This window comes from Henckelia pumila, chromosome 2 (assembly GCF_033568475.1).
Source record: "Henckelia pumila isolate YLH828 chromosome 2, ASM3356847v2, whole genome shotgun sequence".
NCBI classification, from domain to species: domain Eukaryota; kingdom Viridiplantae; phylum Streptophyta; class Magnoliopsida; order Lamiales; family Gesneriaceae; genus Henckelia; species Henckelia pumila.
Window position 1 is genome coordinate 102,995,970 of NC_133121.1, and position 27,922 is coordinate 103,023,891.

Below are 27,922 nucleotides of genomic sequence, written 5' to 3' on the forward strand. Positions count from 1 at the left end.
GCATGATGAGTTGAAGATTACTATATTGTAAACTAAGATTAATTATGCGGGTTTTAATTTATATCTATTCATAATGTGATTCTCTCACTACTCTATTTCAGAATCTATAACATTTCTAATATTGCTAGTCATAGATTCTTTATTTAGATTAGGGAATTCTATTGATTTAGGGATCAAGTATTCCTTATCCCTTTGCCAGAAGCGACTAGTCGCTTCCCGAATGCTTCGTTACTTTAGTTTAGTATAGTTTGTTTTTGCCGCCAACGTACGCTACTAGGAGAGTAAGCAAGCTAGCTTGCTTGCATTCTAGAAACGGTAGCTTCCTGCCTGCTTAAATTTATGTGAATGATGTGACAGCTCTTCAAATCCTATTCGTCATAAAGATATAGAAACCAGGGAAAGGGGCTTCTCCTCACAAGAATACACAGAATAGATCACAAATCTTTCGACCCACCCCATATATATATTGTCTTCTTCGTTTCGTGTTAGAATAGATCCTTTATTTTTTACTGTTATTAGTTTTTATAAGACGAGATTATATTTGTTTTCATCGATCAAAACATTCTCTTTTGAACTTTGATATAGATTGGATGTCCTGTATCGATAAGAAGTCTATTTGATTCGACAAAAATTGTGGCAAAATGAGTGGTTCGTAGCATGGATCCAAATACTGAAGTAGGAAAACAGACCTTGGGAGCAAAATACAAGTTTTAGTTGTCTTAGAACATGAAGAGAGTTTGATTAATTAGGACATATGATATTTTACAAAAGTTTGGGGATGCTCTTGGAGGAATGATAGCTTGGCCTTGTCACCTGGTATGATATTTGAATTCAATCAACTATTGTTTATTGTATATACTCGTCATGTTATTGTCTTTTTATATCAATATCAATTATATTTGCAGTTGACCGTTAAGAAAAAAGATTTCTATTAGGTGCATTTGGATAAATGATAGTTTTTTAGTTTCTCGAATGGTATGAGATTCAATGGTTTGATTTAAATTTGAATATTTATTATTGTGCATATTTTTTATTATTTTATTGACACAAATATATGAATTTTTATTGTAGGGGACATGAATATTGGATTTTTGTTTAAGATGTGATGGTTGAAGATGCACCGCAAATTTGCAAATGTTTTGTTTTATGAGACTTCATTTATTGTTAGTTCTTATAAACTAGATACGTTGGGTACATTTGTTGGTGTATTGACGTTTTTCTAGGTGAAAATTTGTCATTGCTATTATACATTAATGACTGTGAGATGAATGAAAATTATTCATTATCACTTTTTTGTATTTATGTTAATTTGTTATATGCATGAATATATCATGAAAATCTTGAAAGTGGATTATATATTTCATAATATAAGACATTTTTTTATGTCACAATAGAACATCAAGTATTATTAAAAAATGTCATTGTAAAGATCATAAGAAGACATTTTAAAAAGTCATTATAAATAACTATTAATGACATCTTTTAGTGTTCTTATAGGCTATTAAAGAAAGTGACATTTTTAATTGTCAGTGTAAATAAAATACAAGGCACTTATAGTTGCCCTAATAAATGATTTTAAATTAATGAAATATAAAGTTGTCATTATTATCATAATAACAAGACATGTATGAATGTCCTTAAAATATGATTTATCCTGACACCTATGAAGTTGTCATTAATATTGACATTAAAAATGTCATGAAATCTAAGACGATATTAGAATAGAGGACATTTTTCATAAGTGTCACCAAAACATAAATGTCACCATATCCTTAGTATAATGACATTTTTAAAAGCCACTAAAATGTTATATTCTTGTAGTGAACGAACTTAATAAATACTAGTACTCGCGTGAATGCGTTTCATGTTTATGAAATCTATTTTTTTAACGAGAAACCAAAATAAAAGTAGAGAATAATTTTAAAAAAATGTTTTTTGTATATAAATAAATTAATTTTATAAAAATGGTATTTTCTTAAATTAATAGTTATAATTGGACAAAATACAATGACATTTTGATAATTAAATATATATCAAATGGTAAAAGTAAAGAGGTTGACCATACCAACGTACCAACCCCTCCATTTTAATAAAATAAAAAAATATAAATTATAAATTTAAATATTTTATAAATTCATTAAAAAAATTTTAATTAAAATTTAGAGAAAAATATAATAATAATATTATAATTTGTAGTTTTATTCTAATAAATATATTTTTATATATTTGTCATAAATAACCATGTAAAATTTATAAATCAAATATCAAAAAAAAAATTAAAAAAAATCTAGGAGCTGACTCAAAATTCAAGAGTCACGTCCTTACTAACAAACTTATTAACGTGATAGACATCGTAAATATTGAGCTTAATTCGTTTATCTTAGCGAGGTTCATTAAACTAACTCCAATGAACTTTTGGAGAATTGAGTTTCGAATAGCTCACGAACGACTTGGTTTTACATCCCTACCGGTTGATATAGTAGTCTTTTATTTATTTATTTATTTTTTTACCAAAACTGTTTCATAAACCATGGCTAAATTATTTAGCAATGATTTTAGCTACGGTCTGAATTTTTCTTGCAGTGTGATGATATGATAAAAATCCTGTCATATCTTTATTTATATTTTAGAGATATATCATAATATTGCATGGATATGCATAAATCTAGTTGTATTATACATTTTAATTCTACATGGACCGAGACTCTCTTCCTATAAATAAGATATATCTAACTCTTATTAAGGTGAGATTGTACTTTTTTCGTAACGTCTCACAACTTTTTCCATACATATCTTATTTATGTATTTACACGTCTTTTACATGTTTTATATCTCTAGCAATTTTTATACTATTTCTATTGAATCATATACTGACTTGAGCTTGTTTTCTTTGATACACAGAAATATTTTAAGATCATTCGGCTCTGTTTATTAAAGAAATTAGTCCGTTGATTACCGGTTCGAGGTAATTTATTTCATATGAAATTTTTGAAGACATCATAGTGGTATGAATAAATGAAAATAAATATATGCACTTTACAAAAAGAATGTTTTGATAACTAAAAATATTGAGTAGACTTTAAAAAAAAAAAACAGTTTCGTGAGTTTTTAAAATTCATATTTTGTATTATCTTTTGCTGGAAGGACGCTAATATTGCTCTACAACAGTAATTCTAATAAAAAATAAATGTTAGAATCCCTTATTTAAAAACAAACTAATCGATTTTTTAATTTCACTTTTTCTCTTTTCGTTACGTAGCATGTTGCCTAGTTTTGGTTGCACATAAAATTTATTAATGAGTTGGGACAAAGTTGTTATACTTGTATCTTGAACTTGAGTCGTAGTCACTTCAGACTTAGACACTTCAAACATATAGCCCGTTTGAATTTTGCAAAGATTTTTTAAAATAAGTATTTTTTTAAGCTATAATTTTTTTCTTTTGAAAAAGATTTTTTTATTTATTTAAAAAAATACTTTTTTAAACACTTATTTGATCATCCAAACATTAATCTGACTTTTGTAACCAAACGGGGACTTAGTCGTTTGAATTATATATATATATATATATATATATAAAATCTATTTCCTTAAAAAAGAAAAGAAAATAAAATCTCAACTCTACGTTTTCAATAAAATAAATAAATAAATAAACAAAGCACGACAATTTTAGATCATGGAGCATAAAATGCAAGTTCTTGGATAAAACATGAAAATGAGGAAAAAGATCAGCGAAAGGTAAATTAAATGAGATGCATTGGTAAAAACGTAGAAAAATGAAATACTATACAAAGAGGAAATTGCATATATCACCCCTGTGAAATTTCGAGTTTGCAAATAACTCCATATGGAATTTTTTTAAGCTAATAACCCCCTGTGATTCAAAATTTGTAGTATACACACCATTTCCAGTTAAAAATTGACAAAAATACCCTTACTTAAATAAATAATTAAATTAATTTTGTTTTATAATTCTATATTTAATTGAGTAAAATAATCAAATTTTATTTAAATAACTATTAAAATTATATATAATTATTTTATCATAATATTTGTCATACACGAAATATATTTTAATATTAAATTGTATTATAACATTAAGGACATTTTAGTCATTTTTTAGCCAGAAGGGGGTGTATGCTACAGATTTAGAATCATAAGGGGCTTCTAGCTCAAAAAACTTTCATAGGGGATTATCAGCAAACATGCGATTTCACAGGGGTGATATATGCAATTTCTCCACTATACAAAATATGCATGTGCGCGCCACATGCTCTTTTCCCATTTTAGTGCTAATGATTTTTGAATATATTTTATTTATTTTACTGGTATAAACTTAGCCATGCATAAGAAAAAAAGATTAAACCTGCTATTAGGTGTCACTACTCATTTCGTTAATAAAATTCAAATGAAATTGGTTTTTCACAGTATGTTTCCTAGTTAGTTACACATAAAATTTGGATAAATATAAAACTATCCATTCTTTTGTCGCCACACCTAATCAGATTTCTAAACTTACTATTTTATTTGGAGTTGATGAGAGATGTTATAATTGGATTTGGAATCCTATACATAATTGGGAATTTGAAACCATTGAAAATTTCTCGAGGACTCTCTAACTCATTCAGTGATGAATAATAATATGGATTTTAAGTAGGGGTCGGAGAAAAATACCGAAATGCCGTCATACCGCCTATACCGTATCGAAAAAAACCGTATATATCGAAAATTTTGATATACTATAAATTTCGGTACGGTCTAATACCATACCGAATTTAGGATTTTCAAATTTTTGGTATTTTGGTATACCGAAAAAACACGATATCGGTATGATACCGCGTATACCGACATTTTTTTTTAAAAAAACAATTTAAAAAAATGATATACACGGTATCATACCGATACATATACTGAAAATTTCGATACGGTATCGGTATGGATTTATGTCATACCGAAATTTCGGTATATCGACATGAAATTTTTGGTACGGTATCTTTGGTACCGAAATTTTCGGTACGGTATGCGATATTCGTTGAATATCGCGGTATACCGTACCGAATCACCCCTAATTTTAAATAGAATTTTGTCACGTATGGTGAAAATAAAAATGTCTATGCAGTCTCTAATGTGCGTTCAAATTGGTGGAGTGAGACTCTACGTATAATCTTTGTCAGAGATTAGGAATTCGATTCCCTTACCCAACACCGACTATGTAGCCGCAATGGACGAAAATTATTGGGATTAAGAAAAAGGCTTCACCAAAGTTAGCTATATTAAAGTTTATTTGTTTATTAATAGTATAAATATATATATTTTTTCACTTTATGATCAAAATGGACTAACGGCTAACGCATCGAAACCAAAACGAGTGTAAAAATGACGTTATGATTTATGAATAAAATGCTAGGCTATAAAATATTATTTTATCATACTCCCAAATTTAGTCATTTTTCTAAAAAAAATCAAATAAATAAACTTATTTGTTTGGTAAATAATGACAAAATCATTCCAAATTGCTTATATGAAAAAGAAAAAAAACATGCTGTGACGTCAAAAGAAATGAATTTAATATTGGGAAAGAGAGTAGCTTATAATAAATGATTTAAATTATTTATTTATTTAAATCTTTCAAACTCTTCCTCTAAAATTATATAAAATAAAAATTTGTAATTATGAGGTTGAGTATATCAAGAGACCAACTAATTAAAGTGCACTTGCTTAATACATAATATAGATAAGTAAATTTGATTTTATTTATATATATTTTCATATTTCTCTCAACTAACCATCATAACCAGAATAAAATGATAAATAAATTTTAAATTTCTTTTATATTATTTTAGAAATGAAAATAAAAATGCTAAAAATTATTGAAAAATAAAAATATAATATATATATATATATACCAAATATATTATATTATTTTGTACACACGCAGTGCATGTGTACGATTATCCTAGTTTTGTATAATATTTGAGCACTTTATAGTGATGACACAAATTTTTTTTTTCTTCAAAATTTCTCTTTACACTACATAAAGAAGTACATTTAATTTTATTCATATATATTTCCATATTTTTTAACTAACCATAATAGATAGAATAAAATGATTGATGAATTTTAAATTTATGTAATTTTTATCTTTTCTTTTAATCTTTGTCTATATTTTGTAGCGGCCATCCCAAAGGCGAAATCCTAGATCCGCCCCTGTCACTGTGTATATATTCTATTGGGGAAAAGGTATATAACTAAAGTTTAAGCTCAATGTTGAAGAATGTCAAGCTTGAGTGACTCGAAATTTGCTAACTTGATTAAATTCAAGATTAATTATGATTATCAAGCACTGGAGGATCGAAGACAAGAAGAAATCTTTGGAAAATAAATTATAATATACGTACTTGACAAAAGGAATTATTGCAGTCACTGAAAAAATGCAATTATACTATATGAAAAAAAAAAAACATGAAAAATAAGGAAAAAGATCGATGAAAGCTGGTAAATGAGATATAATGGTAAAAAAGTAGGAAAATGAAAATATATTCACCATCATCCTATGCATGTGATGATGTGAACATGCATAAATATTGGTAATGGCACATGCCCTTTCCCATTTCGGTGCTAATAATGCTTTTTGAATATACTTTATAATTTATTTTACTAATATAGACTTTTGCCCTACACAAGCAAAAAGACTAAACCAGCTATTAATGGTCATTACTCACTGTGTTAATAAAATTCTGATGAATTTACAATATTGAGATGTAGACACCACCAAGTTTTTATTGTAAACTTAAGTATGTTTCCTACTTTAATTGCTACGCATAAAATTTTGGATAACTATGAAGCCATCCCATCTTTTTCTCACCACACCTAATAAGTTTTTTTTGTTTTGTTTTTTAAAAAAAAGAAAAGAAATTTGAGGGGCGTTGTGACTTGTGACTGGATTTCGAATTCAAGATATCATTTCAAATGAACTAAGATCAGATAAATTCGTCAAGAAATGTGATGTTCATGTATAATCCAATTTCATATCAAAGTTTTTCAGTAACATATAATTTTTTTATTTTTATATTTTTATCGAGAAGAACATCAACTGTACACCAGATAATTAATATTAAAATGTTTGAAATAAAATTATATGCAAATTACCAGATAAATTTTGTAAATATATGAAGTTCAAATTGCATATCTTATTCTAAATAGGTTATAATAAAATAATTATAAAGATGAATTAATTAAATTATAAATATCGTAAAAAAATATACACAAGAATTAAATTTCATTTCGCATTTTAATATTCAATCATTTTAACAATAAATAATTACATGAAATAAATCCAAAATTAATTTTGTATGGGGTGGATAATAACATGTAATCCAATATGTTAAAGTTATTAAAAATAAATATTAATAATATTAACTCAGGTCGGGAAGAGGTTTTATTCTCGTCCCTATCTAGATGTCAACCGAGACGGAAGAATTTAGGTTGAGAAAACTTCGAGTCGATATCTTCTTAGAACGAGTGTGGAATGAGATTCGAGATTTTGAGAAATGTTATTAGTCTAGTTTGGACTTGTGAAATCCCAGGAACATCACTATTCACTAGCCATAGTTAATATAATTTAAATCCATTAACCCAAAATAAAGAATGAATTCCAATTATATGTAATCGGCATACCCATTGTTTTATTTGTTTCTAAAAATAGTTTTCCTTCATGCATTGAACTATCTATAAAGTACAATGTATTCATAGAATTTGAAAAATTATCCTTGTTTCTATTAACCTTTTTCCCCTCTTACTTGCAATGATGACTTATCAAAAATCGAGATGAAAGAAAGGCATAGCCAAACATAGTTATTGAACAAATGATATACAATAATACCCAAAATATATCTATTTTTTCCTTCCCAAACAAAAGAAAAGAAAAGAAAAGACTCACAATTATGAAGAAAAAATTCCAATGATACGAAATCATACGCTTGAAATAAAGACGATTAACCTGAAATATGTATACAATTCCAACTGTCTCATTGACCTCAAAGAAAATTTTCAAATGACATACTTGGGACGACAAATCACCAATAACGCACGAATATTTGGGGAAAAACTGATTTTATATATGTAATGAAAATGTGTTAATCATTATACTTTAGAGACATATTTATAAAAAAATTAATATTTTAAAATTAATATATATGTGGTCTGGACATGCTTATGTCCGTGGTCCATTGCTAATTTGCTATGGCGTGTCCTTAATTTTTTTTGAGACATTTATAGCCAAAGTCTAAATTATTTGTTAATTTTGGCAACAAATCTCTCACTTTTTATATAAAAATAATCTTATTTAAAGAATTAAATATTTTTTTGGATACACCTCCTCAACTTAGAGAAAAATTGGCTACAAATTTTTTTTAATAAAATATTACCTAAAATTTGATATGTTCTATTAATTTTTCATTTTTTCCTAGTGCATGGTGGTAAGCCAACAAAAACTTGTAGAAACATGTGAACTAGGAGGCTTGTTGTTACAAAAACCTACACAAATTTATATAGAAGACTCACTAAAATTTGATATTATCCATTAACATTCTATTTCTCATAATGGTACGTAAGAAAAAAAAAATTATTTCGTGGAAACTTGTAAATATCGCAAGGAGATGATATGCATGCAGATAGCCATGACGAAAAATTCCAAATCCCGGCCATTATATGATGAGAAATAACTATTGGGAAATTACAAGCATATTTAATATATTATCATATGGCTATATATTCTCATTTCTATATAAACTTAGTCATTGTCTTTATCCATCTTAAACATGAAAATAGGAATTAACTATAATTGTATGTATAATCATTTTTGTAATTTGTTAAAATGATAAACAACGAAATTTCAAGCTTATATATAAATGTGGCCGGACAACGTAACAATGCCTATCACTTACACACTAGCTAGCTAGCTCCATAAACTTTCAAGCTGAAATTCTTATAAGATCGTAACTCGTAACAACCGTGTGGTAGTTCTTGCTTTAAATTCCGAGGTCGAATCTGCGGCAAAAATCGTAAGGATTCTCTTGAGTTTATTTTTACGTACCAATATTGTTCTATGATTTGTGCAATATATATGATCTTCGATATAATCACAGTACTTCATAACAATGTCCAACTTCTTGTCAATTATATATTGTAGAAGAAACTGACGAGGAATTCTGAGGCTCTCATTATATGATCAACATTATTTAGAGCATACGGACTGCAAATAATTAACCAGGTAATTAATTAAAAACGATTTCTAATTCGTTTGAAAGAGCTGCGTTTCGGTTTATTTTTTTCTCAGTACTCAAATGTTTTAGTAATTAGCATTGCAAAAGTGAACATACGTACGGTCAATGGATTGTGTAAGGTCCGTGCATGGTAATTATATTTTATTTAAAATTAATTAGAGATAATTATTTTAAATTTTTGGTATTTAAAATAATTAAATCAAATAATTTAATCACGTATTTAATAAAATCATGTTTTGGAAAATATCGGACGGCGCCGTATCTCCATCATCGGTGATCGGTTTTCAAAAGTAAATGTAGCTTTGGAAATCTCTATCTCTGGACGAGAGCTATCTTCCGGCACCTATATTTCATTTTTTATATCTGCTCTCAATGTTCGAATCTTAATACTATAGTCATTATGCACACACTTTATATCAGTAACATAATTATATGAATATTACGTATTGTGTATAATTTGTTCTAAAATTCTTAATAATGAATTCTTTATTTTGTAAATGTCAAATTTTTTTTTTTTAAAAATAGGGATTAAAGTAAAAGGTGAAGGGAAATTATGGGATTAAGATAAAGGCTTCACAAAAAATTAGCTATATTAAATTTTCTTCGTTTATTAATTGCATAGGGATGCATATTTTTTCGCTTTATGATCAAAATGGACTAACACATCGAAACAGAAAAGTGGGTAAAAATGATGTTATGAATCAAATGTTAGGCTATAAAATATTATTTTATCATACTCTCAACTTTAGTAATTTTTCTACGAAAAAAAATTTAAACTGATTTGTTTGGTAAATAATGACAAAATTCAAAATTACATTAACATTACATCGGAAAAGAAATTATTGAAGAGCGATTTTATAGATGGAGAAGATCATTTTAGATTTATATTTCTAAATCCTAAGTTTTTCCGGTATTCGAACGTTTTTGTTTTTCATTATTTAAAAATGCATCTATGAAAATTGACGCTTGACCACTTCGTTTTCATTTAAAAAAAAAAAAAAAATTATATGCAATTCTTACAAAAGAATTATTATGAACAAACTCTCTTCCATTTTATCTCATTCGTGCACCTCGATCGTTCTCATCATAAACTTAATTGAGGATTAAAATTAAAATTCTTCTTAGTAAGAATCTTTCCCTATCAAAAAAAGTTATATATGTGTTAAAATAAATGTAATTAAACCTTAGAGGAAAAATAAAATACCATATGAATTAAATAAATATTACGTTTTGGTTACACCCCTTGAAGTAGTAAGAAAATTGACTACATGTGCCCAAAAAAAAACAATGTGTACACAAATTCAATGGAATGCTTACTAAAATTTTTAATTTTCTATCAACACACCATTTTCCATAAGTTGACTATGATCTCTATATAGTATTTACCACTTAAACAAGAAAATACAATTAACTATAGTCCAAAAACATATGTAGGTGTTTAAACTTTTGTATAGGACAGTCATTTGGAGCTGAAAAATAATTGAGATCATCACTTGCACTCTCATCAACTTCATTTCCGAATTTCTGAAGCTCAACTTCTTAGACACAAAAACGGTTCTTGATCATAGCCGGAGGCCAAACTGCAAAAAACAAATTGTAAGAATTTGGTGTGTATATTTGTACAACATTCTGGTATTGTTTCTGAGTTATGAGAAGATCTAACTCTACTCAGGCACTGTTTGCCTCCAAGGCCAAACTGCAAAAAACATGGGCTACAACACTTTTCGAACAGCAACAGTTAGTAAGTAGATGATAATATGTCTTCCAAAATTTTTCTTGACCAGTATGTGTTTTTCCCTCCCATACAGACTAGTAAATCGGTTTATATTTGCTAAAGGTAGGAGTGACCATTTCAATTGAACACCATTATTAACGAGATGCTGGTTTACATTTTAATTTATATTTCAGGGATCATGGCCGATGGATTTGTGGCCAAAGAAGTTACATTCGAAAACACAGCTGGTGTTAACATGAACCAGTCGGTGGCGATGGCAAATGAAGGAAAATATTCAGCCTTTTACAAATGTCGATTTTCTGGTTACCAAGATACACTGTACGTCAAAAAAGGGATCCAATTTTTCAGGGAGTGCATCATTTATGGCACCGTGGATTTTATCTTTGGTGATGCAAGCGCCCTCTTTCAAAATTGCAGTGTCTATGCCCGCAGACCTCGACAAGGGCAGTCGAATACCATCACAGCCCAAAAAAGAGAATCAGTAAAAGATGTTTCAGGCATCGTGCTTCAAAATTGCACGATTGATGCTGCACCAGATCTGCAGCCGATGTTGAACGTTGTGAGGACGTATCTCGGGAGGCCGTGGAGGAACTACTCCACGACAGTGATCATGCAGAGTTACTTGGGTGAACTGATTGATCCAAGCGGCTGGTTGGAGTGGCCAGGGCACAGCTTGGACAAACTATATTACGCAGAGAATGCAAACGACGGGCCTGGGGCAAATACGAGCCATAGAGTAGGATGGACGCACAGGAACATCAGTTATACGGATGCAAAAAAGTTTACTGCAAGGGCCTTCTTAAATGGAAGTGAGTGGATTCCTTCGACAGGAATTCCTTGTAACCTTGATCTCTAGCAAAAGATTTTTATAGTTTAGAAGATTAATGTATTCCTTAATTTGATGTTGTTAAGATTCTTACGGTTATGATTATATGTAATTTGATTAGATGTTCATGTTTGTTTGGGAACTCTGCGTTGTATGAAAAAAAGAGATTGAAATGACCAGCTATGCCCCGGTGAAGTGGCAGATTTGCAAGTATATGTTTGGTAGAATGAGATTTTTTGCCATGGAATTGGTTGATCTTTGAATTCAATATTAATTTGCAAGTATGTTTGAATATTTGATAGAATGAGATTCTTAAATTATATATTAAGAGAAGAGAATGGAATGACCAGCCATATGCTTCGGAGATATATTTGCAAGTATATTTGGTAGAATGTGATTTTTTTGCCATGGAATTGGACAATTGGTTGATCTATGAATTCAGTATTAATTTGCAAGTACATTTGAATATTTGATAGAATGAGATTCTTGAATTATATATTAAAAGAAAAGAATGAAATGACCAGCCATATGCTTGGGAGATATATTTGCAAGTATATATATTTGGTAGAATGAGATATTTTTTTGCCATGGATTAATTTGCAAGGATTTAATCGAATGATATTCTTAAATTATATATGATTTGTTTCTCATTTATATATCCATTGATTTTAAATAAAGATATATAAATGTTTTAATAGTTTTTAAAAAGTTGAAAATAGAATTATGCTAATTATAAAGAGATTCAAATAAAAAAAATGGTTTTTTTTTTTATTGAATATGAATAAAAATGGAACAATTTTTTATAATTTGAGAGGAGTATTTTTGGCATTTTTGAAAATTCGCCGTCATTCCAAAACGACAATATTATGTGTACATAAAGTGTTACATTGAGATATATACGCCCTAAGTTAAGAAATTATCCCAAAATTCTTCTAATTTTTTTTTATTCAAACTACAATTGCTTGTTTGGTTAATTTTTTTGAATAAAAAGTAATTTTTTTTATCTTTTTATTATTAATAAAAGTCATATGCGATGCATATAAAAACATCTTTTATTATCGATAAACGTTAAATAAATCAGTTGAGATGAGAAAAAATAAGCGTCGTTCAGTTAATTAATAATTTGCATAGTATTTTAGTAAATAGTGAAATTTAATTTAATATATTATGTACAATGTGTATTATAAAATAATGAGCGCAAACAATCTTTGTTTAAAGATTTTATATGTTACAAACCTAATTGATTTATTGTTGTTAGCAAATAATGGTTGTAATGAATATAATAATTTTATATAAATTAGACACTGGGTTGCGTTTACTTGCCTTGATAAATGAAAGATTACATAATTAATAACGATTAATCCTATGTTTACTTGCAAAATTGAAAATAGATATAAATCTTTCGGCACGTTAATGATAGGATTCACAAATGATTTTTAGTCCTAAATTTTTCATGGGATTATAAATATTTATAAGGTGAGAGAGTGGAAAAAAAATTTAATCCATCCAACTAAACATATTATTATTTATCCATAATCACTCTATATCCTATCAAATTACCTTAAGAATCATAATTTAGTCTATCATTGCTCAATCTCATCATTTAAAGTAAATGCAACCTGAGAAAAATATATAATTTGATAACATGATATATTTGATAAATGATATTTAAGAAAAAAATATAATATATGGTGTTGAAAAATTATTTTATCAACCGATTATGAGAAAAAAAATAATGTAGAGAATGCATTCTAAATCTTAAATTAAATTACATCGTTTTTTATTCCTTTATATAACAACTTTTCTTTATTTCAGGATTTTTTGTTCGCTATCCATTTTTTATTCTTTATATAAAAAAAATTAATTTCTCATCATCTACAATAATAATTTGTCTCCGTCAATTACTTGTAGTTTTATATCTCAAATCTTTGATTCGTTTGTGGTAAGACTTTTTTTCTTTTATTTTTATGCTGAAAATAATTATTTGCAAGAGTATATATAAATCATTTATGTTCTCTCTAATCTACATTCTTGTGTTATTATTTTCTATTACTTGTATTAGACATTCTCTTTTATTTTTAATTTTCCTTGCTTCTTATGCATTGCGCGCACTTATGTTCTTGTGACATCTTTTATTTGAACTGCAGTGCCTTTTGCTTTGTGTTCATGTCTAGTTGGTGAAGTATAACAAATGAGGTTCTCATGGAATCGGTGCATGTATGTTTACTTGGTTTGCATATCACTTTAACGGACTGTTTTTTTATCAATTATAATCCATCCATGTGCAGTAACAATCTTTTGTTTGTTCATTAGATCTAGTGAACTACATGTATGTATTAGGTGTTTCCTGAGATCAAGTCGATCTATATAGTTAGATTTTTGTAAATGATTGGCTATTGATGTATTATCATAGGTTTCTCATTTGTCGAAAGTGGATCTGACATCAAAATCGTTGCATTTATGCTAGTTTCCTTGTGTTTTACTTTTTATTTCTTTTAATGCATCAAATTGATTTTGAATCCATTAATCAAAGTGAATCTGAAAAATATTATTGTTTTACCATAGTTTTCTCTGCTAAACAGATATTAGAAAACATATGTTTATTTGACTCAAAATTATCACGTTTTATGTAAAAAAAAAAATTAGTTTTCATTGCAAAAGTATTATAAAAATATTAGTTTTTCGGTTAAAAATATTAGTTTATATGATAAAAATATTAGTTTTTCGGTTAAAAATATTGATTCAATCGTTCGCTAATTTGACATAAAAATATTGTTAATTATTTTTAATCAAATGTATTAGTTTTTATGTGCAAAATATTAGTTTTTGTGATAAACGTATTACTTCTAATGTATGCTAATTTCACATAAACAATAATTTTCCAAAGTATTACTTTTTTGGTCAAGGGTATTATATATTTTGTTAAATGTATTACTTTTAACATATTCGTTTACATGTTATGTCAAAATTAATGCATGCTTATTTGACATGACATTATTATTTTTTATGTAAAAATTATTTTTGTTGTCAAACATATTTTTTTTTTGTTAAAAATATTACTTCCATCGTATGCTAATTTGACATAAAAATATTATGTTTTTAATCAAAAATATTAATCTTTATGATACAATTATTACTCCTAAATTATGATAATTTGGCAAATATCTTCATTTTCCTGTGAACAATATTAGTTTTCATTGCATAAGTATTACTTTTTATATCAAAAAATTACTTTGCAAAAAAATTAACAATATATTGACGACTTCATGACATTCTAATAAACCAGAACCAAGAACTTCCAAGATCGTTAAAAATATCATTCCATACAAGAAGGGGTAAAGTTTTGACATTTTTACAAGGAAAGTCTACCGAAAGAGTATTTTCGCTAATTATATCTTTCTCTATAAACATCCTCTTGTATCATAATATCTTAAATGATAGAATCTTAAGCTCAAAGGTCCAATGATAATCATAATATCAATGCGAAAAATATAAGATATTCGACTTGGACAGTACATTTGATACATGGTGGGAGTATCCCAACATGGTTCACTGCAATCGTTCATGTTTTCCCAATATTCGTTATGCCATTCATTGCATGTAGTGAAAGGGGTAAAAGCATATTGCTTGAACTTTATGCTCCTTCGTGTCGTTCTTTCTCAAATTTTGAATTCCGTCACTACTCTTGTACAGGAAAGTCACCCCATGAGATCGTCTAGCTACACTGTCTGCAACAACGTCATCAGCAAAAGTGACAAAACCAAATCCCAAGCAGAGTAGAACGACAATTCACACAATTCGTATGGATTCCGACAGTTTCCAACAGCGCTGACATACAAGCACAAGGATACAGAATTTGGCTAGGGGAAAAGAAACAATAGTAGAATGACATGGATATGGTATGCAGAAGACCAAGGCAACCAATAATTTAAAGATGATTGCATTAAAAGAAGTTAAACTAGATACATGTGCACTTTTAAAATTATAAATATAAATAAAATCTCAAGACTTTGTCATTCAACTGTATGCCCACCATGGAGCCCCTAAAATTTTCCATTTCTGCAACCTGTTTGGTCAAACCAATAAAACCACGACAATATTGAAATTAAATAGTATTTCCAATCACAAAACTAAGTTCAAAACCAGAATGTGAAACCAAAAAATCAACCTTTGTGTCATGATGTATTTAGTCTACCAACTGCCCTGCTCACCGCCATTCGATATGCCGAGGTCAAAGGAGGCATGCTAAGATTAAAACACCATACACAAACTAAGGCACATCACATATTTAAAAAAAAACAATAGCAAACAATCTATAACAACACACCATAGTAAAAAAAGATAACAATTTACTAAAAATGGGGTACCTTGTAAGCCAGCATTTACAGAGAAGAATGCAGCAGTCATTACAAGCCTGTATGCTAACTGTCCCAAAACAATCATCTCATATCCATCCATCCACAAAGTTTTCACGAAATCATACTCCGACGACTCTCCAACCAACGTCTGCATCAAAAAAATTAGATCGAATCAAGTTCTACATAAATAAATAGAAGAAAAACAGAAAATGGGTATCAATATTATTCCCCTTATTTCAGCGTACCAATGGAAGATTAGATATATACACACAACATTTTTAATTTGTGATCAATCAGCTCAATTTTTGTTTTACTGTTAGTTGAGTGGCACTAAACTAGCATGAAAGTTTCCAAGGAAAAATTATGGTAAGAAAGACAAAAATTCAGGACTAGATCAGCAACTTATTAGTAAGAAAACAATGTAAACTAAGCGAAACAACTAGAACGTCAATTGGTAAACAGTTCATACAACCGGAAAAAATAAACCTTGAGCTATCACTCCTTGTTTCGCATTTAGGACTACACTAGGCGTCTGGACAGATTGATTAATTTACCCGTACCATACAGCCCACATTGAAATTAACACTGCAAAACCACAAACTTGTGACAATGAGTTCCCAAAACTAGAACAACACTTTTCAAAATGATTCACAATCTATGAATATAATTCAGGACATAATCTGCTAGTTTGACAACTATATTAGCAAACTTCATCAAGTTGATCAAAGATAACCCTGTTGGAATTCAACTCATTTTGGATTCAACAATTCAACTCCAACTTGATGGCTACCAAACTTGATACCATTCACATTGCCATGGTTTCACACTTTACCTAACATCCAAAATCTTGCCTATAAATACACCCCAAAACCATTGTTTCAAATCATCCCAAGAAATCCAAAAAACACAAACAATATTGAGTGTTTTGTAGCCTACTCATTTAGATAAATTTTAGTATGCTCTGTGGTTGCGGCGATGTCTGATCTTCTACATCAAAAAATTTTTTTTACATGATTAGAGTTGTGTGAGTTCCACTTGTAAAGTGAGATCGAGTGTGTCATCCAAGAATTATTATTCTTGAAGTTCTTGGTATCCCCTAAGTTGTTCTAGGGAGCATTGTTGTTATCTCCTATTATTGTAGGAAAGCATTGTACCCATTATTGATATAGTGGAGATTTTCTTGGTGGACTTCAGTCCCGTGGTTTTTCCCTAATTTGGGTTTTCCACGTAAAAATCCTTGTGTCATTTTCTTTGTGCTTATTATCTTGATTGATATCAATATCATGGAAACACTTTGATCCGATAGTATCACTGAAGGGGAAAAGAATCAAACGTTCCCTTACATAAAAGTCAATTAAATTTGACTATCTTTTCCAACAAGTGGTATCAGAGCCACGTCCAATGGAGGAGCCCCTTGGAGGGATGTTCAAATTGAACGGGTCAAACTATTCCATATGGAAGGCAAGCATGTTGGATCTGCTATATTGCAAAGATTTGTACTTGTCATTGAGTGGTGATGAAGCCAAGCCAGAAAATCAATCAAATGAAGAATGGACTATACTGCATCGAAAAACTGTCGGTTACATACGACGTTTTATTGAACATAGTATCTTCCATCTTTGCAAACGAAGATAAAGCTGATGCTTTGTGGAGAAAAATTGAAGCTATGTTTGAGAGGAAGAATGCCTTAAACAAAGCCTCAATTATCAGAAGTATCGCACGACTCAGATACAAAGAAGGTGCAAATATGACAAAGCACCTAAATACTTATTAGGGTTTAATCAACAAATCTACCACCATGAAGATTGCCCTAGATGATGAAGTTACAACCCTGTTATTACTGAGCTCTTTGTCAGACAGTTGGGATACTCTAGTGGTATCACTCAATAATTCTGCTATTGATGGAAAGATGACACTACAAACAGTCAAATATTGCCTTATTACTGAAGATTCTAGAAGAAAAGAGCAAGAATATAACTCTGAAACCAAAGCATTGGTTATAGAAATGGCTGATAATCGAGGACAAAATTACACCAGAGGTCCTGAGAAAGGAAGAGACAAATCCAGGGGAAAGTCTAAGACCAGAAAAGAATTCAAGTGTCATTATTGTGGAGGTCCAAATCATTATGAAAGAGAATGCAGGAAAAAGAAGAGATATCAAAGGAATGGTACAAAGTCAGAAGAAAAAGACAGAGCTGCAGTTACATCTGATGGAGATATTATCATTCTTGGAGATGAAGCATGTTTCAGCGTATCATACCAACAAACTGATTGGATTATTGATTTTGGAGCTTCATATCATATCACTCCACACAGAGATATGTTTGCGTCCTACTCAAGTGGAAACTTTGGAAAAGTTAGAATGGCCAATCAAGGTTTGACAAAAGTCATTGGTATGGGGAGCATTGTCTTGGAGACAGATACAGGATTTCGTCTCACTCTCAAAGAAGTTCGTCATGTTCCAGATATTCGACTTAATATAATTTCTGCTGGAAAGCTTGATGATGAAGGCTGTGCCAGTCACTTTGGAGAAGGAAAATGGAAACTCACCAGAGGTTCTCTCATTATTGCTAGAGGTGTGAAGCAGAACTCTCTCTACCTGATGCAGGCTAAGATATCCAGTGGAGAGGTAAACACATCTACAAAAAATTCCTCCATTGAGTTATGGCACAAGAGACTTGGACATATAAGCCAAAAAGGAATGTAAACTTTGGCTAGAAAGAAACTCCTACCTGAAGTATCTGGTATGCACTTGGAAACCTGTGTTGATTGTTTAGCTGGAAAATAACACAAAGTTGCATTTCAAAGTTTTTCTTCATCTAGAAAAACTCAACGCTTGGATTTAGTGCACACAGACTTGTGCTATATGAAAGACAGAACTCTCGGCGGTGCTCTATATTTCATGACCTTTATTGATGATTTCTCCCGAAAGGTCTGGTGCTTTGCATTAAAATCTAAAGATCATGTTCTTGAGATCTTTAAGAATTTTCACGCAAAAGTTGAAAAAAAAACTAGATTGAAACTAAAATGTGTTCGCGCAGACAATGGTGGCGAATACAGGGGTCCATTTGAGCAATTGCTCAACTCATGGAATCAGGCTTGAGAAAAGTGTTCCAAAAACACCTCAGCACAATGGTGTGGCTGAAAGAATGAACAGAACAATTTGTGAGAGGATAAAGTTCATGTTATCTCAGTCCAAATTGCCCAATTCCTTTTGGGGTGAAGCTATGAGAACTGCAATCGATTTGATCAACCTTTCTCCATCAGCTCCGTTAGATGGTGATGTTCCTGACAGAGTTTGGTTTGGGAAAGATGTATCCTACAAACACTTGAAGTGTTTGGATGCAGAGCCTTTGTTCATATTCCAAACGATGAAAGATTCAAGCTTGATGGATGATAAATCCAAAAGGTGCATATTTTTGGGTTATGGCCATGAAGAGTTCGGATATCGACTATGGGATCCAGTAAATCAAAATATTGTTAGAAGCCGAGATGTTGTATTTCTTGAAGATGAGATTGGTTGTGATGTTGAATAAAATAAAGAATCACACTCATCCAGTTCAGAAATCCCAGTCAATCTAGATCCAGTTCGTTCACCCATAGTTCATGATCATGGGGGAGATATGCATAATGATCATGAAGAGTTAGTTGAGCCAGATGATACTCAAGACAACTCTTCAGATTCACCTTCCGAGACAAATATTAGAAGGTCAACCAGACAAAGAATACCTTCTATAAGATACAGTCCACATGAATATGTGATGCTCACTGATGGCGGAGAACCAGAAAGTTTTAAAGAAGCTGTATCAAGTTCTCAAAAAGATAAGTGGATCGAAGCAATGAAAGATGAGATGCAATCGCTTCATGACAATCATACTTATGGATTGGTAAATCTATCGAAAGGTAAGAGAGCACTTAAAAATAAATGGGTTTACAGGTTGAAGACTGAAGAAAATGGATCACGACTGAGGTACAAAGCAAGGTTGGTCGTAAAAGGTTTCAACCAAAAGAAAGGTGTTGATTTTGATGAAATTTTCTCACCAGTGGTGAAGATGTCTTCTATCAGAGTTGTTCTTGGACTTGCTGCTAGTCTGGATTTGGAGATAGAACAACCTGATGTCAAAACCGCATTTCTTCATGGTGATCTAGATGAAGAAATATATATGGATCAGCCAGAAGGATTCAAAGTCAAAGGCAAAGAGAACGTGGTGTGTCGGTTGAACAAAAGCTTGTATGGATTGAAGCAAGCCCCAAGGCAGTGGTACAAAAAGTTCGATTCATTCATGATGAGTCACGGGTACAGGAGAACCAGTTCTGATCACTGTGTATTTCTTAAGAAATATGATGACAATGATATCATCATACTATCGTTGTATGTTGATCATTGGTCATGATTCAACCAAGATAGACAAGCTTAAGGGGGAGCTTGACAAGTCTTTTGCAATGAAAGACTTAGGACCAGCGAAACAGATTCTTGGAATGAAGATCTCCAAGGACAGGAAAAATAAAAAGTTATGGTTATCTCAAGAACAATACATTGAAAAAATTCTTGAAAGATTCAAAATGGATAAGGCAAAGACCGTTGGCACTCCACTTGCAGGGCATTTCAAACTAAGTTCAGGCCAATGTCCCACAAGTGATGAAGAAAAGAAAGAAATGGAAAGTGTTCCTTATGCTTCAGCAGTCGGCAGTCTGATGTATACAATGGTGTGTACGAGACCTGACCTCGCTCACGCAGTTGGCATGGTAAGTCGATTTCTCTCAAATCCTGGCAAAGATCACTGGTCAGCAGTGAAATGGATATTCCGATATATGAGAGGTACTTCTAGATTTTGTTTGAGATTTGGAACTAACCTACCTGTGTTAGAAGGATACACTGATCAGATATGGCTGGTGATACTGATTCTAGAAAGTCCACATCCGGATACTTGATGACATTTGCAGGGTGAGCAGTCTCATGGCAATCAAAACTTCAAAAGTGTGTGGCATTATCCACAACAGAAGCTGAGTACATAGCCACGACCGAAGCATGCAAAGAACTTCTATGGTTGAAGAAGTTTCTACAAGAGTTAGGCCTAAGGCAAGACAAGTTTACGCTCTACTGTGATAGTCAGAGCGCAATCCATCTGAGTAAAATCCCCAGTTTACACTCAAGATCGAAGCATATTAATGTGAGGTATCATTGGATCCGAGATGCGTTAAATGACAAGTTGTTACATCTTGAGAAGATACATACTGATGAAAATGGTTCCGATATGTTCACAAAGTCATTGCCAAAAGAAAAGCTGGAAAGCTGTAGAAGTGCAACGGGTCTGATTGAATCCACAAAATGAGCTTGAGGGGGAAAATTGTTGGAATTCAACTCATTTTGGATTCAACAATTCAACTCCAACTTGATGGCTACCAAACTTGATACCATTCACATTGCCATGGTTTCACACTTTACCTAACATCCAAAATCTTGCCTATAAATACACCCCAAAACCATTGTTTCAAATCATCCCGAGAAATCCCAAAAACACAAACAATATTGAGTGTTTTGTAGCCTAGTCATTTAGATAAATTTTAGTATGCTTTGTGGTTGCGGCGATGTCCGATCTTCCACATCAGAAAAAATTTTCTACGTGATTAGAGTTGTGTAAGTTCCACTTGTAAAGTGAGATCGAGTGTGTCATCCAAGAATTATTATTCTTGAAGTTCTTGGTATCCCCTAAGTTGTTCTAGGGAACATTGTTGTTATCTCCTATTATTGTAGGAAAGCGTTGTACCCATTATTGATATAGTGGAGATTTTCTTGGTGGACTTCAGTCCCGTGGTTTTTCCCTAATTTGGGTTTTTCACGTAAAAATCCTTGTGTTGTTTTCTTCGTGCTTATTATCTTGATTGATATTGATATCATGGAAACACTTTGATCCGATAGTATCACTGAAGGGAAAAAGAATCAAACGCTTCCGCTACATAAAATTCAATTAAATTTGACTATCTTTCCCAACACTAACCATAATCTGCTAGTTTGAATATAATTCTCCAATCGATATCTAATTGTAGGTGATAGTGAAACCACACCTATTTGAGTGGCAGAATATTTTTTTTTTTTTTGACAAAAAAATCTTTTGCTCGAGGATGCAATGTTCCAACCACAAATTTTTGAGACTCGTACAAAATAAACTTATGGAAAAACTAGCAGAGCTTTAAAAAACAAAACTAGAGGTTAATTAATGAGAGCCACTAATCCAAAGTGTCGTCCGTTTCTCTTGGCCTATTTCATTCTGCGAGCTCGGGATCGTGAGTGAATCTTGGTTGGCTTCCTGATAATGAAACCATCCACGACCAACTTTCTAATATTTTGTCGAGAGTTGGCGATGGACATTTCGTTGGCTTCATTGGCCTCGGTGTACGAATTTCAAGCGGATGAGTAGGAAATTCGAAGACGATGACGATCGAACGAAAAATCTTGAAAAATATATACGGATTCGTTGAAAGGAGGAAGGCATCTCACTTCAGTGTATGTAGCTCCGTTCTTCAATGTAGCAGCGAGCAATCTTCTCAATGGGTGAGAGCGATTCGACAAGGAGAAGCAGAGTAAAAAGATATGAAAGCAGAGAAAATATGATCCACATGACGGTCTCACACAAGTGTTTGTTATATATCTATATATATATATATATATATATATATATATATATTTCTATTACCTATATTAATATACAAGTTTGAATTGTGAATTTCCTTCAATACCCTCATTATTTCATTCATTATTTGGTTTTAATTGTTAATTTACAATTTTGTCCTCATTATTTCATTTAATATTAACATTTTTGTCATTTTTAAGGTTTTTTAAGGTCTTGCATTTATTTTATACATTAGTCAATTTATTTATTCAAGGTAGATTAATTTTTAATATTTAATTCATATAATTTTTTGTGTCCATTTATTTATCCAAGGTAAACTAATTGTTACTATTTAATTCATATCCTGAATCTATATTTTAACATTTTTTATAATGAATTTAAAATTTTCTCCTCATTATTTCATTTAATAATTAATATTTTTGTCATTTCTAAGGGTTTTTAAGGATTTTCATGTCATTTTATAGATTAGTCAATTTATTTATTCAAGTTAGATTAATTGTTAATATTTAATTCATATCATTTTGTGTGTCCATTTATTCATTAAAGGTAAATTAATTTTTAATATTTAATTCATGTCCTAAATCTATATTGTGACACTCATGAAAACAAAAAGTAATTTTTAAAAGCTACCTTAATTTTTGCTCTATAAATTTAAAAAAAATATTAATTTTTTGGACTTATTTTAACTTTATCATCATAGTTATGTTTTTAATTTACTATACTTTTAACGTAATATTTTGATTATTAAAATTTTAAGAAAAATAAAAAAATTAAATCAAACCATTAAATTTCACCATTGTGTTCAAGACAAGTGAAATCATGTCATAAGTCGAGGTTCTATTTTATTTATATAGAAATTGTACGCACGTCCTTTATTCAATCATTCATTTATTGTTTTGAGATTTGATCATCTAACTAGACTTTCTGATATTTCAGTTTTTAGGAAGATATATTATAAAACAAATGGTGACGACTAACTGTGTAATATTTTTGAAATTTTAGGGACAACAAATGTAATCAACATCAATATTTTCTTGTCAAAGGTAAAAAAAATATACTCATTTCATCCTACTAATTTAGGCTTCTATGTATTTTCACATATATATTAAGAAAGTATTTGGAAAAATAAATTTCTCATTTTCCCTTATTTAGTGAAATTTTAATAAAATAAAAAAATTATACATTTTATGAATTTAATAGGAATAAATTGGTAAAAGATTAGTACAGATGATATTTAATATAAAAATTATACTATATAATTGAGAAAAATAAAAAATAAATGTAGTTTAAATAAGCGAGATATAGATCGAGTATGATTATAACTAAGTTTCATGTTAATGTTTGTACTACAGTATAATATTTGGCTAATATAATCGATTAATGTTAATACTTATGAAATCGTAAAAATTTGAGTGACAAAATGTAGAAAAACACTACACTCCAAATCGATTTTTATTTCAGATAAATTATTCTTATATCAAAGTTACGATAAATTATTCTTATATCAAAGTTACTTAAATCCTTGAAATATTGAGTATAAAAAATTTTAACTTGTTTAAAATATGATTGTTCATCCTCTAAAAAAAATATTTTTCTTCACATTTTTTTATGTGCTCATATTTTTTTTTCAAATAACATATTTAACATACTATTCTTAGAAATTATAAATTAATTATTACACTCCATATATAAATATTTTTTATGACATGTAAAACATGTACTTTATATGTATATCAAATTTAAAACAAATCAAATGGATTACTATTGAAAAAAAAATAAGCAAAAAACATATTAATGTCTTATCAAGGCATTGTCGTATAAAATAATGGTTGAAAAATAGAGGTAATGAGATTAAACGACATAAAATTATTCTATTCATATACTTGATTAGAAGTTCGAGAAATATTAATATAATATATCTAGACTAGAAACTATGTTATTAGCGATAACAATAGAAACTTAAAAATAATTTATTTCTATATTTATAATCTCGAATAGGAAGAAAACAAGATAATTTAAAATAATGTCACCAGTTTCACTAAAGCTAACACTGTAAGAGTTTTTTGAACAAATTATTACAAGATTTGAACAAATAAAAGTATAAGAAAAGTTTGGATTGACTGTTGCACATTATATGAATTTGATTTCTGAAAAAAAATATTTATCACATATTAATATGTTATATTTTTTAAAACAAGAGTTTGATGAACTTATGAAAAAATATGTATATATATATATATCATTAATTAAATAATTATTTGTATAATTGAATTAAATACTCTTAGTATATATTTATATATATATATACTATAACATACTTAGTTTATATTGAAGTACTGTAGCAGTTTGGATACTGTAGCAATTGAGCACACTTAATTTTTGTAGCAGTTGATCAAACCTCAGTTTGGCAGCAGTTGAGAAAGCTTTAGCTTGGTAGGTAGATTGATTTTGACAAATTCCAGTTTGGGTAGGTAAACTGATCTTGGTCAACTTCAGTTTAGGTAGCAGTTCAGCAACCAGAACTGAGTTGCTAAACTAAATGCATTTTGACATGATCCGTTGATATATGAGCAAATTAATGAACACAAAAGTTGTAGCTCTTTGTCTTATATTTCCAACGCATCAAAAATCACTCAATTTGGATTTTATATAAGAGAGTTAAGCTCGAAATACCAGACTTGCTACCAAACAGTTGAGCACAAGAGCAGTCGAGTGAATATGGTTTGGCCGAGTGTTTTATCTCTTGATTCAATGATTTCTGGAAAAAAGTGATAAACATAAATATTGCAACCCTTTATCTTAGATTTTCATTAAATAAAAAATTACTATATTTCCTATTTATATGAGAGGGATATGATTGAAATGCCAGACTTTGCTAGTAATTCTGCTCTGCAGAATTTCCGTTCCAAACCAAAAACTTCAATGCGGTTTAGAAGCTCTTTATGCTCTGATTCAGACTTTGACTTGTGAATATGATTTTTATATCATTGTCTTAGCTTTCTAACTCGTGCTGAATCGTTCCATTTGGATAATCGAGCTGTATGATATGACCAAAATACAAGAACTACTCAAGGTTAACTACTTCTGTATTCTTGCTTGACTGGTCAGATTCCTATTGGTCTTGAGATGTCAGTTTGACCTAGATTACATCCATTTTCGCTCAACTGACATGAAATACAATATGTTCCAAATTATGTTTCTATGAATTAGTTTTAGTGGCTAATCATTTTCATCACTGACTGTGAGATATCACCTAAACATTGGAACTCGCCAAAAATTCAGTTTACTTTATTTTCAGCTTTAGCTCCCATCTTAAACTGACAACTTCAAACTAGAGTAAATATGTGAGAAACGTAATAACCACACATTTTTTGCATTAACCTAAAATATGAAAATAATTTTTTATTTCAAAAAAATATTTTTATGTGTTAGTATAAACAATAATTATGATAAAAATTAATTTACATTTTTTTACTTTCAAATATTTTACACTTGTTAATAATTTGGACAATAAAGAGATCTTATAATACCAAATATATCAATATCTTTAAGTTGTTTAAAATAAGTTAATTCAAATACTTTAACAACTTATTTTAAAAATAAGACCTAACAGTTTACTTCTTAAATAAGTTATAAGTTCTACACCAAATGACACCTTTGTTCAAAGTTATTCGTGAAATAAATCTTTCAGATTGACATTGGCACTGAAATTATGATTAATACGTTGTTACGATTTACCTCCATATAAAAGCAAGGAAAAACCGACAATGAAATGTATATTCCAAGATGTTGAGGTAAACAAACTTTTTGTAATTTATATTCATCTTCTATTTTAATTCTAATTGTTATGTTTTTTTATTGCAAACCTTTTATGATTTAAATTTATCATCAATCTACCTTCTATTTGTTATGCTTTTTCTTGCTTTCAGGAAAAACGCATACATGAAACCATAAAATATAGTGCCATTGACAAATTCAGGCCAATACTCAACGAAGGACGTCTTTATGCCATCCAAAACATGATCGTTGCACAAAATAAAATATAAATCAAAACCACTTCGAACATATACAAAATTAATCTCATCAACAAAACAAATGTGTGCGAAATAGAATATCATGATTTTTCGTCAAAGATATTTGAATTCAAGAACTTCAAAGATTTGACGAGCGCAAAAGTCATCGATGAAAATGAAATTTTTGGTATGTTTAATTTTCGAAGTTTCGTGAACTTAAATGATGTTAGCATTTTATTATTAAATATTAATATGTTTATTGATCATTGTGTTTTTTTAGATGTAATTGGCATAATGATTTCAAGAGACAACCCTAAAAATAGAGAAATAAATTAACGTCTTGCAAAGCCAATTGATTATGCCATTGAAGATTTAGAGTAAAAAAAATTGTATTTATAATCTAATATTTTTTTTGGTGATAAATTTTTTTAATGTAGATATATTCCATGTATATTTATAATTTTTAGGCACAAAAAACAACCATGCACATTGTGGGGAAGTTTTGTAGATGAAATGATGACATTTTTTTAATACAATTGTTGATGAGCCGGTGATTGTGGTTCTTCAAATGTGTCATGCAAGAAGATATAAAGGTGAAGTATGTGTTTCAAATACATTTCGTGATGCTTGCTATGCATTGGGGTTGTTGAATGATGAAAATAAGTATATAGACGACATTATTGAGGCAAGTAATTGGGCTTCAGCACAATCTTTGAGAATTTTACTTGCTAATCTATTGTCATCGAACTGCATAAGCTGTCCTGGAGTACTTTGGAAATCATGTTGGACATATTTGTCAGATGATGTTTTATACAGACAACGTAACTTGCTGCAATACCAAGGTATGCTATATATGGGTGTTTGTGTTTGTGTATAATATTTTTTTTTTTAGAATCGCAATTGAGTGATGACGAAATTAGAAATTATGTATTGGTTGAAATTGAAAAATTATTACGAAGCTATGGAAAGAGTTTGCGCGAATTTCAGTCAATGTCATTTCGCGATCAATATTTTCAGCCTTCGTGGAACATATTAATACATGATGAGTTGTGATTTGATAAAAAAAAATTTTGTCT

General features: G+C 29.9%; 1 protein-coding gene and 1 long non-coding RNA gene across 2 annotated transcripts; one reads left to right on the plus strand and one right to left on the minus strand.

Annotated features, from left to right (window-relative positions):
• Positions 1-11,195: 11,195 nt before the first annotated feature.
• On the plus strand, positions 11,196-11,873 carry LOC140878046 (probable pectinesterase/pectinesterase inhibitor 17). The gene has a single exon (XM_073281646.1). The coding sequence runs from the start codon at positions 11,196-11,198 to the stop codon at positions 11,871-11,873; it is 678 nt and encodes a 225-aa protein (XP_073137747.1).
• Positions 11,874-15,771: 3,898 nt separating this feature from the next.
• Positions 15,772-22,792, minus strand: LOC140877089 (uncharacterized). The gene is made up of 4 exons (XR_012149232.1): positions 22,701-22,792; positions 16,211-16,349; positions 16,012-16,046; positions 15,772-15,909 (listed from the first exon to the last, which is right to left on the minus strand). It is a non-coding gene; the product is annotated as an uncharacterized lncRNA (long non-coding RNA).
• Positions 22,793-27,922: the final 5,130 nt, after the last annotated feature.